We start from the raw sequence: 13,808 nt of genomic DNA on the forward strand, positions 1-13,808 counted from the left end.
AGGAGATCTGTGGAAAATGGAAAGCATTTTGGAATTTGGAGTTCTGAAATAAGGATTTGAATGGCTGTTCTGCCTCTTTCTGGGCAATTTATTCCTTTCTCTGAGCTTGTTTCCTTCTATGACAAATAGTAGGACTAGGCTCAATGATTTCCTCCAAATTCCTTCCAACTCATTTGGCCTTTCCCCCACTTATTTGGTGGCTGCTGCACATTAGGTCCTTAGGTTTTTGCAGATGAATGAGCAAACTGGCACTTGGAAGCAGACATATCTCCAGGAAAATAATGGCAGCTGGGAAAGAAACTAGGAAGTGAAAAAGGAAAGGAAAACCTGTTTTAGTGGGCTGGAATTATATGAAACAAGGCCCTCTTTCAAGGTCTTCCCTCATGAGTAAGTCAACTCAAGTACTTCTTATGGAAATTAAAATCCAATATGGATTCAAGGCTGACCCCACAGAACATTTTCTTTAAATTTCCAGGGAGTGAATGTGCACACAACCAGAAGCTCGTGTTTTGCTTGGATGGGTTTTTAAGGGGTGTTGTTTTCAATAAGTTGAAACAGCTTCTTGTCACAGCACTCTCAGAGGCTCTCTGAAGAACTCTGGAATTGGGACAGCTAGGTGGTACAGTGGGTAGAGCACCAGCCCTGAAGTCAGGAGGACCTGAGTTCAATTCTGTTCTCAGACACAACACTTCCCAGTTGTGTGACCCAGGGCAAGCCACTTAACCCCAATTGCCTCAGAAAAAAATTAAATTAAAAAAAAGAACTCTGGAATTACAACATTTTAGGAGCAAAGCAGAATTGAAGTAACTCAAAAGAAGGGTGAAATGTGCAAATTTAAAGAAGCTACCCCAAATGCTCCCCTCACCTATTTGTGCTTTACCTGCATTCCCAGCTCGAACTGGGCTGATCAGCCACCGTCAGACCCACTGTAACTCGTACCCAACATAGTGATGTCATTTTGGTCCTCTTTGAGAACAAAAGATTGACGACAAGCAACCGAGATGAAGCACTTAATTTTCTATTCTCTTTAAATCTCAAGGTTTTTCAGGTGGGTGCTTTCTCCAAAACCCAAGGACAATTCATTTTGAACAAAGGATGCATTTAACTTCAGTCCATCTCACTTTCATCCATTTTTATTCAGTGCCTTCTAAACATTTGGAACTATGCTAGGCACTAAGAGACAGATCCAGTTAAAGGAAAACCAGTGCTGGTACAGGTAACTTTCACTGGCTGCTTAACATCTGTTTAAGGGGAGAAACTAACCACAAAACAAATTCCTTATTCAAAAGCAACAGAACCCCCTCCAAGTGAGATATATATATATAAATACATATATATGTATATATATATATATGCACATATATACATACTTACATACCACTCTGCATTAATGTCTAGGTATACCCACTTGATTGTATATGCATGCATATACAGGCATATGTGGATATATAAATTAATATATATGTTGCACACACACACATACACACACACACACACATACACACACACACCACGGATAGACAGATAATCTTGGTTAAGCTATCAAAGACACTATGTCTCTGCGTTTTAATGTAAACAGTCTGCCCTAATTGCCTGCAGCATGCAAAACTTGGAAGATCCAGAGATTCACAGTTAAAGAATACAATTGGTATGCATGTGTCCTTTTCCATCCTTGGGGGGTTTGTTGGAGCACCAGAGCCTCTTTGCCTAGATGGCCTTTAGGTTGGACTTTCAGAGCTGAGCTGGGAATTCTTCTGAATCTCCAACTTAGAGCAAGGCCTGCCGGGAACCTCTTGAGGTGACCAAACTTCTGGGCCGAGTTAACACACTGAGGTCCACTTTGTGTAGTCCTGCAAACAGTTTTCCTTGGTGGGCAAATGCAGCAGATCGAGATGAGACAGTGCTTCTTTTTTTGTTTGTTTTCTGCAAATTCCTTTGTGTGCTAACGCATTTTGTAGTCATTAGATACAGATGTTTCACACAGCTGTCCCTTAAAGTCCAAGTCCACTGTGAAATCAAGATCCCGCTGCCAAAAAGAGAAATGAAAGGTCAATTCATCTTTTTCCCTTCCTGCGGACAGAATTCATCAAACCTCACCTGCACAATTTAGGTATTTAACTGACTTACTCTTACAGCTCTCTAGGAAAGGCAAACGATGGCAAACACCCAGTAACCTAGCCATATGTCTTACAGGAGGCTTATTGCAAAAAAAATTTTAACTAGATCTTCTACATTGAAATGCAGATCTTCTTGGGAAACAGTATGGGCAAAAAAGCAGTGGACGTGGCTCCAAAGGAGATGGGCCATGATGTAGATCAGAAATTCATTAGTTTTCTGACCTTAAACAAGACCCTAAATTCTCTTGAGTGTCCATTTCCTCATATGTGAAATGAAGGGACTAAGACTTCTCTACTCATGTCACGAGGTTGTTTTGAAGATTATACGTGTGGAACACAAAGATCACATTTGTGAAAATGCTTTGTAGACAGGAAGTATTATAAGACCATGAGCTGTTTTCTGCAATGGGTCAGTGGCTCCCTATTGCGTGCTGAGTAAAGTTCAAACCCTTTTCCCAAAAGGGTTCAAAGCCCTCTGAAATTTAGTCCCAACCCACTTTTCAAGTCTTATCTGATATAATTTCTTCCTATAGACTTTACACTCTGACCATATTGGACTAATTCTTACTTCCCAAACCATGCCCTCTTACCTCTAAGCCTCTCTTCTGGGTTCTTTTTATGCCCTGATATCTCATTAGTTCCCATGAATTCAGTGATTTAACGCTGTGCTGTTAATTTTGAAATCTATCTATCCAGATCTAGCCTCTCTCCTCACCTCCAGCCTCATATCTTCAGCATCCCATTGAACATCTTGAACTGGATGTTTTGCAGACATCCTAAACTCAACATGTTCAGAACTGAATTCATTATTTTCTTCCCCCAAACCCTCTCCTCTTCCAAGCTTCCCTAATATTACTGAGGGAACTACATCCTCTCAGTCATTCAGGATCACCACCTTTGTATATTCCCAGACATCTCACTACATCCCATCCCTTCTTATCCAATCTGTTGCCAAGTCCTATTGAATTTAACTTAGAAAGAAATTATTTTTTCTATTATATTGATAACCATTTTTTATATTATGATTAAAACATCTCTCTACTTCCTTATTCAGAGATCATTTCCTCTAAGTCAGTCAGTCTCTGAAGGATATTGTTGATAGATGAAATGTCCAAATCCTTCCAAAATATGCTCCTCCAGTCTTGAACAAGATCCCACATAATTAGAAGACCTTACTTTTGTGTAGAGTGCAAATAGAATCTAATTTCAGTGAATTCCAGCCCTAGCCAGGGGTTCTCAAACTTTTAAATAGGAGGCCAATTCACTGTCCCTCAGATTGTTGAAGGGCCGGACTATAGTAAAAACAAAAACTTTGTTTTGTGGGCCTTTAAATAAAGAAACTCCATAGCCCTGGGTGAGGGAGATAAATGTCCTCAGCTGTTGCATCTGGCCCTCAGGTCGTAGTTTGAGGACCCCTGGCTTAGCCCATGTCCTTGTACACATCCTTTGGAGGTTAGGGTAATTCAGCTCATGAAGGAGAAAACCACACAAGGTGTTCCAGGTAAAGATGGACTGCTTTGTCCAGATTGCTGGAGGCACCTGAGTCTAATGATTAAGCCATGCTCTCAGCAGGAGGCACTGAAGGCTTTCAGCCCACCTCCTCATTTAAAAGTTTATTCTTCATTAATTGTTCACCAATCTGGATTGACTTTTTATCTCTGTGGAAAGCACCCTTTTTTCTAAAAGCATATTAAAGCATTCGGTATCTCCATTAGGTGTTTTTGATTGCTGAGATACCCTAATCATCAATATATTATCAGCTAGGCTAATTAATTGATCATAAATTACCCAGAAATTCTATCTCTCCAGTTTTCATTAGTTTCAGCTTCAATTTCACTTTTACAACATCTCTTTAATACACTCCCTTCTCTTTGAACTACTACCCCCTTCATGCAGGCTCATATCACCTTATATCTGGACTATTATGGCAGTGGTCTGCTGGTTTTCAGCTACCTCCCCACTCCACATCATCCTCCCCTCATGTCTCAAAATGATCTTCCTAAAGCACAGGTCTGACCATCTCTCTCCATCTCTCCTCCCTCCCCATACACACACACACACACACACACACACACACACACACACATATCTTTGATAAACTCCAATGGTTCCTAACTCCTCCAAGATAAAGTAAAAAATTCTTTGACATTCAAAGACCTTTATAAATTACCCCCCCACTACCTTTCCCACCTTCTTCCTACAGCTTTCTCATTCCCCTGTTTTTTGTGACCCACCCCCTTCGGCTCCATGCTGTTCCTCCCATAAGACATTTCCTCTTCAGACTCCAAGCATTTCCTCTGACTGTTCCCCAGACCTATGATATTCTCTCCTTACTTCTACCTCTTATCTATCTTCTACTCTTTGCTAAAATCTCATCTTTTTTTTTTTTTACGAGAAGCCTTTCCTGATCCTCCTTAACATGAATGTCTTCCCTCTATTGAATATTTCTAATTTGTTCTTTATCATGTTAGGCTTGAGAGCAATTATCATCTTTGGCCTTTCTTTATATCTCAGCACAGGGCCTATAACATAGTATGTGCTTAATAAATATTTATTGATTGACTACCAGAAATGCTTTCTTTCATCTTTCCCTGATGGATTCTTACCCAATTTTTAAAAGTCTGACTTAAGTGCCACCTACCCTATGAAATCTTTCCTGACTCTTTCAAGAAAAAGGCACATTCTCTCCTAGACTTAATGTTGCATTTTATCTCATGCCTCCCACTTACCATAGAATTCATATATCACAGTTATGTGTGATAATACCCAATTTCCCTATCAGGCTCTAAACCCCCTAAGAACAAAATATTGAAGAGGTCTTGTTTAAACCTTTTTTTTTTCCTTATATAGTTTTAACACAGTACTCTGCAAACCATAAGCTCTTGTGTTTCTTAAATGATTAAATGACAAAGCTCTTTTCAATTGGGCAGATAGGTGGCACAGCAGATAGAGTCCTGGGCCCTAAATTCAAATTTCGTCTCAAATTAACTTTGTGACTTTGGACAAGTCACTCAATCCTATTTACCTCAAGTTTCCTCTTTTGTAAAATGATCTTGAGAAGTAAATGGCAAACCACTCCAATGAAGAGTGGGACATGACTGAACAATAAAGCTTTTTTCTAGACACTAGACATAAAGAGGAAGGTTAGAGTAGTGGACCAGAACAGTCTCTGAAAAAAAGGCCCTTATTCTCAAGGGTAAGTGGTTTAAGTTCATTCCCTTATTTCCACTGGGCTATGTTCAAAGAAAACTTTTTGTGGATTCCTCCCTCTATTTCTCTTTTGATTGTGCTCAAAGTACTTAAAAGTTCCTACTAGTTATTTCTTCTTTGCAATGAAAACTAGTGAGAATCTTTTTTGAAGTCCTCCCTTCAGCTCTTTAAGTCCTCCTTCTTTTCCTCAATCTCCAGACCAGAGAGCCTCTCTTATAAGTTTCCAGCCCTGTACTCACCACATTTTTTGCATTTGGTTTCATGGAAATGGTCCCGTAGATCTCCTCGCCCCTCCTGACAGTAAGATAATCTTCTAGGTAGAAAACTGTCTGCTTCCAGTGGGTGTAAGGAGCATCAGGGGCTGCGGGAAAAACAAGAATGAAGCATTAAAGAAGGGACCTAAAAGACAGGCAGATAGACAGACAGACAGACAGATACAGAGATATCTAGAAGAATCTTAGCCCAGGACTCTTTTTCACCCTATCCTTTCTTAATACTGCTTTTCCCATATTCTCTCCCATCCTAAAAGTAACCATTGCCTATAGGACACACTCTGGCAACCCAAAGCCCCTATTTTCACATCTGATCTAGCCCTGTCCACATCAGGCAATGCCCCATATTTAAAAATATTTTAAAATGTCTTCTTTTCTATCCTACCTATCTTTACCTTCCCATCAGAAGTCTTAATTATATACCCCGAGAGCATCTCACTTAGGAGTTTGAAGAAAAGCAATCAGATTTAATTTAACCATACTGAATTGTGAATGACTGTTAGTTAGCTCCCTACATCCCCCCAACAAACACATAGACCTTTTAAAAACTCTCCTGAAATCTGTCAACCCAAAAGAATCTAATAGGTACAATTTTAATTGAAATGATAAAGAGAAATGGAGAATTTCAGAGTGTTTAGGACAAGCTTGGGAGTAAAAGACCCTTTATATGACCATAGATTAAGATAGATAGACAGACAGATAGATAAAATATAGATACATAGACATAGATATATAGATATATATCCGTAAATTAGTGTATAAGGTAAATTCATATCTGAGACTGATCTTGATTTAACTGCTCAAAGCTACATATCATCCTGTGCCCATTGGGGAAAAAAAATTGGATCAGAGGACCTGAATTTAAATTCCACTGTCTTCATACTGTTGAAAGAAAGTTGGATTTGAAATCAGAACATATCATCAGCATATCTCACCTATAAGGTCTGGACTCCAAAATTGCAATAAAATTAAAATCCTTAGCCCTGTTGCTTACTACCTATGTTACCCTATCTATATTTCTATGTTCAGTGGCTTGGGGTATTCATGCTTGCAGATATGTGGGAGGAAATAGCAGTTTTGAGGGATGTTTTAATTTCCATATGTACATCAGAAGACAGATTAGACAACCTTAGAGAACCTCTTAACCTGAGGTTTGTGAGTTTGGAATTTTTAAAATATATTTTGATAATTTTATTTCTATTTAACTTGTTGGGCTTTTTAAATCTAAGGGATCTACAAAAAAAAAAAAACTGTTCAAAGATCTCTCTTAGTTAGAAATGTAACATTCAATGAAACATGGCAAGAACTTTTTGGAGAGCAAATGAGAAATTACACTAAATTGTATGGGACCAGCTCTCCCAATTACAAATAGTCTGTATTGGTCAGTCTCATGACCAGCCCTATTCCTGAGCCTTCATTCCATCCTCTAACTTTTCTATGTGAAAGAAAGTCAGATATTAGTTTCCACCCTTACCACCCCCCAAAGTCTGACTCACAACTTACTTTTCTACCACACAATGATGACTTTATTAATTTGACAAGTTGATTGGAGACCTTCCAGTCTATTATCTCCCTGTGATCAGATATCTGTTAGAGAGCTTGCCTTTTCATAGGCCCACCTACATCAACATCATGTAGAGATTTAACTCGGTTCCTTGCACAAATGAATGCTAAACTCTAACAGGAACATAATTATATGACTATTTTGGAATCCAGACCTTATAAGTGAGACTTCCTTTTAATTCACTTATTCATTCAATATTTATTAAATACCTACAGTCCAAAGGAAAGTAGATTTCTTGAAATCAAGCTCTGGAAATTCAGGTTTTGCTAAGAACCACTGGAATTCAAATGGAGCCTTAATATGCCTTAAACCCAAATTACTCTGGCTGTCTTTGATCATCCCATAACAATCCTCAGTCCACGCCTCAATTGGTCATTGTTTGGGTTTGGATGGCTCAAAGTGAGTGTAAATAGGAATTGTTTCTATTCTGACCAGAAATCCTGAAGATCTTCTCCCAGAATGATTTTTTTTGAGTGGTTAAAAGAGACCATTTTTTGCTTCAATCTTACCTGGTTTACTCACTGAATCACTTAATCAGCATCGCCTCAGACAAACTGAGACTTAGAAAAGACATTAGCTTAAAAAGGCCAAAATCTCCCACTGCACCTAGGGCCATCTTCAGACTCCTAATCTACATTTGTCGCTGGATTCAGATAGAAGGAGAATGAAAGTAGTGACTTTGCATAGCCATTATCTCCCTTAAATCCAAGTTACTTGCAAGATATCACCTTTCTGATGTCATTGATCCTCTTCAGGAATAAAGGCCAAATAACAACAAATACCTCCTGTGTGCAATGGGAGGTTCAAATATAATATATACAATGATAAAAGACCCTCTCCCCGTCCTCAAGGAACCAAATAAGATACCTCTGTATCTGTATTACTAGTTTCTCTACGTTAAAAAAATTCCTGTTGCGTAAATGTGCTTATTTCCTTACTGAGAAGATTACAATAACTCTAGTCTTCATGAGTTTCTGTAGTCCAAAAATAAAATAAAATTATCTCCTCGTTGGTATTCTGTTGATGAGGCTTTTTTCATCATTTAATTAGGTTAGCTTTCAAAACAATCAAACACAAAGTCCTGGGGTTTGTACTTGAAACCTGGTTAGCTCTGCAGAATTTGTGAAAGCATGTGTTCTGTGATCCCCTTCACAAGCATTGAAGGAAGACACTGGTGGAAGTTCTAAGATGAGAACAAAATATATGCAAAGAAGCAGTCGTTGTAAAACTATCAGATCAGATGAAATTGTTCTTTCTGAGCAGATATGGGAAGGTTTTAAGGGGAAGGTGGTCTATTTTGTATGAAATGCGTCACTAACTATGATATAATGAATGAAGTACTGAATTCAACTCAACTCTGTTTATTTTCTATTATCTTGACTATTAACATTTCATTGTTCTGTAAAACCACTGAAATTCAGAATCTGCAAGTTCAAAGAGCACTTGGGAGCCTTCTAATCAAACCTAGAGGAAACTAAATGTCACAGTGGCTGAAGACTTGGATATGGAGTAAATATGGTGTAAAGAAGACCTGGTTTCAAAGCCCAATTCAAATGCCCAATTCAAGGCAGCCCATTGAATTTTGGACATTTTTCTTGACATCTACCCAAAATTTGTTTCTTTGAGATTTCCACATTGCTCCCTGGTTCTGCTTTCCAGGGCCAAACAGAACAAATTGAATCCGTTCTTAGTATAACAAATACCCAAATACTTTAACATATACTCCCCCTGAATCTTCTCTTTTCCAGGTTAAACACACTGAATTTGTTCTTTATGAGAAATGAATTCAAGGCTCCTTCCCACCTCTTCACACTCACTTCACACTCACACTTATCAATATCATTCCCAAACTGTATTACCCAGAACTGAATATACTACTCCAGGTGACAGGGGTAAAGTATGGCAGAACTGTCAACTCCCAGTTCCTGGGAGCTAAACTTTTCCTAAGGTAGCCTGAGATAACATTAGTTATTAGGTCCTCCAGAACCACCAAATTGTTTTCAAAATAACAGCTCTCTTGCCTCCCTCTCCTCCCTCATCTTGTAATGGTGAAATTGATTCTTGAAACCTAAGAATAGGACTTTACATTTATTCCTCACACTAGAAGCTTCATCTATGTCCATGACTTTTCAATTGTTGTCTCCCATACCTAGAATGGCGATGTTCCTCTCTTCACCTATACTTCCTAGAATCCTTGACTGCATTCTACCTTAGCCACATCTTTCATATTTTCTCTCCTCTGACACAGTCATCACCTCATGTCTAAAGCATTACAGTAGGATTCATTACAGTAAGATACAGGTCTTCCACAATTTCCTACTTCAATTACTCAATGATCAAAGTAATCTTTCTAAAGCACTGATCTAACTTATCTCCAAGACTAAATATAAAACTCTGTTTGACTTTTTAAAAGCTTTCCTAACCTGGCATTCTCCTATCTTACTGATTTCCACCTATTATTCTATTCCAATGACACTGACCCCCTTGCTTTTTCTTGCCATAAAATAATCCATCTTCTAATTTGAGACATATTCTGTGAGTATCCATCAAGTCTGGAATTCTCTCCCTTGTTATCTCACATTCTGCTTTCCTGGCTTCTTTCAAGTCTCAACCAAAATTCTACCTTATGGAAGAAATCTTTTGTACTCCCCCTTAATATTAGTGTCTTCCCTGTATTGGTTATTTCCACTTTATCTTGTTTGTATATTGTGTTTCCTCTATTAGATTGTGAGCTTCTAGGCACCAGGAACTGGATTTTTGCTTTTCTTTGTAATCCCTGAACTTAGCATAGTACCCAACACATAATAGGTACTTAATGAATATATACTGATTCAATACAGGTTGACTTTAAAACTGAGATCAAGGACTACTTCTTGAGGGAGATCTTTCTGGGTTCCTTACCCCCAACTCAAGACCTTTAAAGTTGCCTTTAAACTGAATGTCTCATATGCACACAATTTCTTAAATGTTGTCTCCACTATTAAAATTTAAGTTCCTTGAGGGCAGAAATTGCCTTACATATATGTGTTATATGTAAACACATATACACACATACACACAAACACACACACACCCTGCATTATGTTCCTGGTATATACTAAGTACTTAATAAATGTTGACCAATTGATTCAATTTCATCTTATTAGATCTTTTTGTACCTTTACTATATCACTCATTGTGTTCATTTTCCTTTCCTTCTTGGTATTCAATATAAAATATGTTATACAAGATAGTCGGAATAGGGAGTTTCTGAAGTTCCTTTCACCTCTAAATTTTATAATGATCCTAATTAGGAATTCTTGGAGCAGTTAGGTGACACAGTGAACAAAGTACTGACTTTCCTGACATGCAGTCAGGAAAACTTGAGTTCAAATTCAGCCTCAAACACTAGCTGTGTGATCCTGGGCAAGTAACAACTTTATTTATAAAATGAGGATAATGATAAGCAACAATAACCTTACTTCATAAGGTTGTTGTGAAGATGAAATAAGATAATATTTGCAAAGCACTTAGTAAAGTCCTTGGAACATGATGTGGTAAGCACTATATAAATCTTAGCCATTATTATTATTATCTGGTTACTCCAAAAATTGTCTTCCCTTCCCCCATCTTCAATGATCTTAATTATACAGAATTCCACTACATATGCAAATGGTAAATATTCAAATAGTACTTTTGTGTGCCTTTGGAATAGTACAGTATTTTCTAGGCATTAGGATTAGCTATAAAGTTCAAATAAGACCGAGTCAGTGAGTCATGAGTTTGCACAAAACAAATTAAGATATAAAGATAATTATAATACAAAATATTATATAGTAGGCTAATTGGAAAAAAAGTTGAATTTATGAATGAAGAAGAATGGGGAAGGGTCAAGCATTTGAGATGGACTTTGAAGAATAGATAGGAAGACATGTAGCATTCCAGTCATAGAAAGCAGCATGAGAAAAGGTATGGAGATGGGAGATGGTAGTATATCTGAGAGGTAAAAAGCAGGCCAATTTGATTGTAGTATAGTATGAAGGGGAATGAATATGATATATTTTGATTAGATAATCGTAACTTACATTTATATAAAACTTGAAAGTTTGAAGATTACCTACATAAACCACCATGAATCTCATAAAAATTCTTTGAGATAAATAGTACAGGCATTTTTATTCTCATTTTATAGAAGGAGAAATTAAGGTACAGTGCAGCAAGGTGACTTGCTCAGGAGCATACAGTTTGTATGTGAATCAAAGGATCAAAGATTTATAGTTGGAAGATACCTTAGGGGAAAAAAAGAGAAAAGGAAAGGAGATGGGAGTAGATGAGATAAGGCGAGGAGAGAGCAGAAGCAGAGCAAGAAGGGAGGAAATGATAGAAAAGGGAGGACATGGCTATTGATTGGATATGAAAGGTATAAAGGGAAAGTGAAGTATAACCAACCACAAGGTTATAAACATGAAAGGTAGAGTGAATTGTGGTGTCACAGACAGAAATAATGAAGTTAAGAGAAATGAGCTGAGAGTAAAAGAAATTATTAGCATGTATTTTGGACAGCTAACTTAAGACGTCATTCAGACATGCAGGTAGAAATGCCTTTAAGGCAGTTGAAGATATAATTCTGGCATTCAGAAGAGAAGTCTGGACTGGAGATAAAAATTTGGAAGTCAACTGTATAGAGATGATTAATTGAAGCCATAGTAATAAATAAATTTCCAAGAGAAAGAGCACAGTAAGAGAAAAGCAAACTGAAAATAGAGAAACAATGAGGATTCAGTCAACAAGACCAACAAGTAGTTAAAACAGGAAAAAGAACTAAAAGAGTATGAGTATTCAAGAGTGTAGAATTGTAAATAGTGTCAAGAATTGTGGTAAATCAAGAGGAATGAGAAAGGGGTCCAATGGATTTTTCAACATGGTTATTAGTGAACTTTGAGAGTATGATCTCAGTAGAATGTTGGGAGCAGAAGGCAGATGGCAAGAGGCTTAGGTCATAGTGATATGAGGAAATGAAACCATCAGGTTCAAATAGTTTTTTCAACATGTGTAGATGTGACAAGGAACAGAGATGGAATAGTGGTGGATAGAAGTTTCAAAAGAAGGATTTTTTGGTCCTTTAAAAAAGGAATGGGAGATTTTTATCTCTGTACTTATTCATAGATAAAAAGGGAAAGACAATGGGAAACTGAAGACACATAAAACAAGATGGCCTAGAACTAAGTCCTGGATAATATTGGGGGAATGGCAACAAGAGCTCAAGTAGAAAGATTAACTGTAGTGAAGAACTAGAAAGTCCCTCTCCCCTGCAACCAGAATGGGGGAAGAAAAATTTTATGATGATGCTTAGAAATTTTGAGGAATAGAGAAGATAGGAAAGAGTTGAGGAAGCTATCATCAGATATCCACAATCATCTTAATGAAGAAGGAAAGCTAGGTCTTCTGCTGAAAGTAAGGATGAGGTTAAAGTTGTAGAAGAGAAGAAAAAGGATTGAAATGGGTTGCTGTTGGAGGCAATGAGAGGTGGCTGATGACAGAAGAATAGAATAGAACAGCTGCAAGGACCAAGCTGACATTTTGTAACAAATCTGTAGTGAGTGAAGTTAGCTTTTTTTTTTTTTTTTTTTTGCTGTCTTGAAGACACAGTTTCTCCATCTGTGGAATGAATAGTGTTACTGTCTATCTCTGAGGATTGTTATATTGTAAACTTTGAATAACTCCCAATTGCATGTAAGAAAACTGGGTGACATGATAGATAGTGTCCAGCTTGGAATCAGGAAGACTCATCTTCCTGAACTCAAATCTGTTTTCAGACACTTGTAGCTACTATATGACCCCTCAGCAAGTCAGTTAACCTTGTTGGCCTCAGTTTCCTTATCTGTAAAAATGGGCTGAAAAAGGAAATGGTAAACCCCTTCAATATCTCTGCCAAGAAAACCCCAAATGGATTCACAAAAAATGGAGAACAACTGAAAAATGACTGAACCACAACAAATGCATGTAAATTCTTTTGAGAGCAAACACTGTTGCATTTTTATCTTATAACCTAAGCATCTGGTGTATATTCTAGTGAATAATGGTGCTGAACAAAAGTTTGTTAATTAACAAATTGAGTATGAGTTGCAAATGTCTTATTACAAGAGCCCAGTGCTTGTAGGTTTGATTATGTTTATGTTGACAATGGTTGGGATCAATGTGGGCAGGGTATACTGGCACACTTATGAGTGAGATAATGATTCTATTCTTCCGTGCCTTTTGTAAAAAACTGGTTTAATCAGCTGATGGTATTTTGAATGGGACTAGCTAGTATCTTTCAACTTATAAATTTGCATGGATATAAATGGAAACATCAAGAGTATTTGCATACATATGAAAGGAAAATAGGATATATACACATACCAACATATATACAAACATATTTGTGTATATGTATATACATATATGTACAAACATATATATGTATAAATAAAATGACTATTAGCAATACAAATGGAACAATAGCAAAAAGCCAATCTGAATTGAATGCTGTAAAATTGCAAAGTTTAGTCCCAAATAGGAGCAATGAGAAGGAATTGCATATATATGTATAGATAAAATGACTATAGCAATACAAATGGAGCACCACCAAAAAACCAATCTAAATTGAATGCTGCAAAATTGTAA

General features: G+C 37.3%; 1 protein-coding gene across 1 annotated transcript in view; it reads right to left on the reverse strand.

The window, feature by feature from the left end:
* Positions 1-1,528: 1,528 nt before the first annotated feature.
* The window catches only part of PRMT8 (protein arginine methyltransferase 8), a 173,465-nt gene continuing 161,185 nt past the window's right edge, over positions 1,529-13,808 (reverse strand). Inside the window, exons 10-11 of the mRNA XM_052000778.1 lie at positions 5,567-5,688; positions 1,529-2,026 (exon numbers count right to left, since the gene is read on the reverse strand). Of these exons, the coding sequence (XP_051856738.1) occupies positions 1,943-2,026; positions 5,567-5,688 (206 nt within the window). The 3' untranslated portion in view covers positions 1,529-1,942. The remainder of the gene's footprint in view (positions 2,027-5,566; positions 5,689-13,808) is intronic.

This window comes from Antechinus flavipes, chromosome 5, assembly GCF_016432865.1.
Source record: "Antechinus flavipes isolate AdamAnt ecotype Samford, QLD, Australia chromosome 5, AdamAnt_v2, whole genome shotgun sequence".
Taxonomy (NCBI): domain Eukaryota; kingdom Metazoa; phylum Chordata; class Mammalia; order Dasyuromorphia; family Dasyuridae; genus Antechinus; species Antechinus flavipes.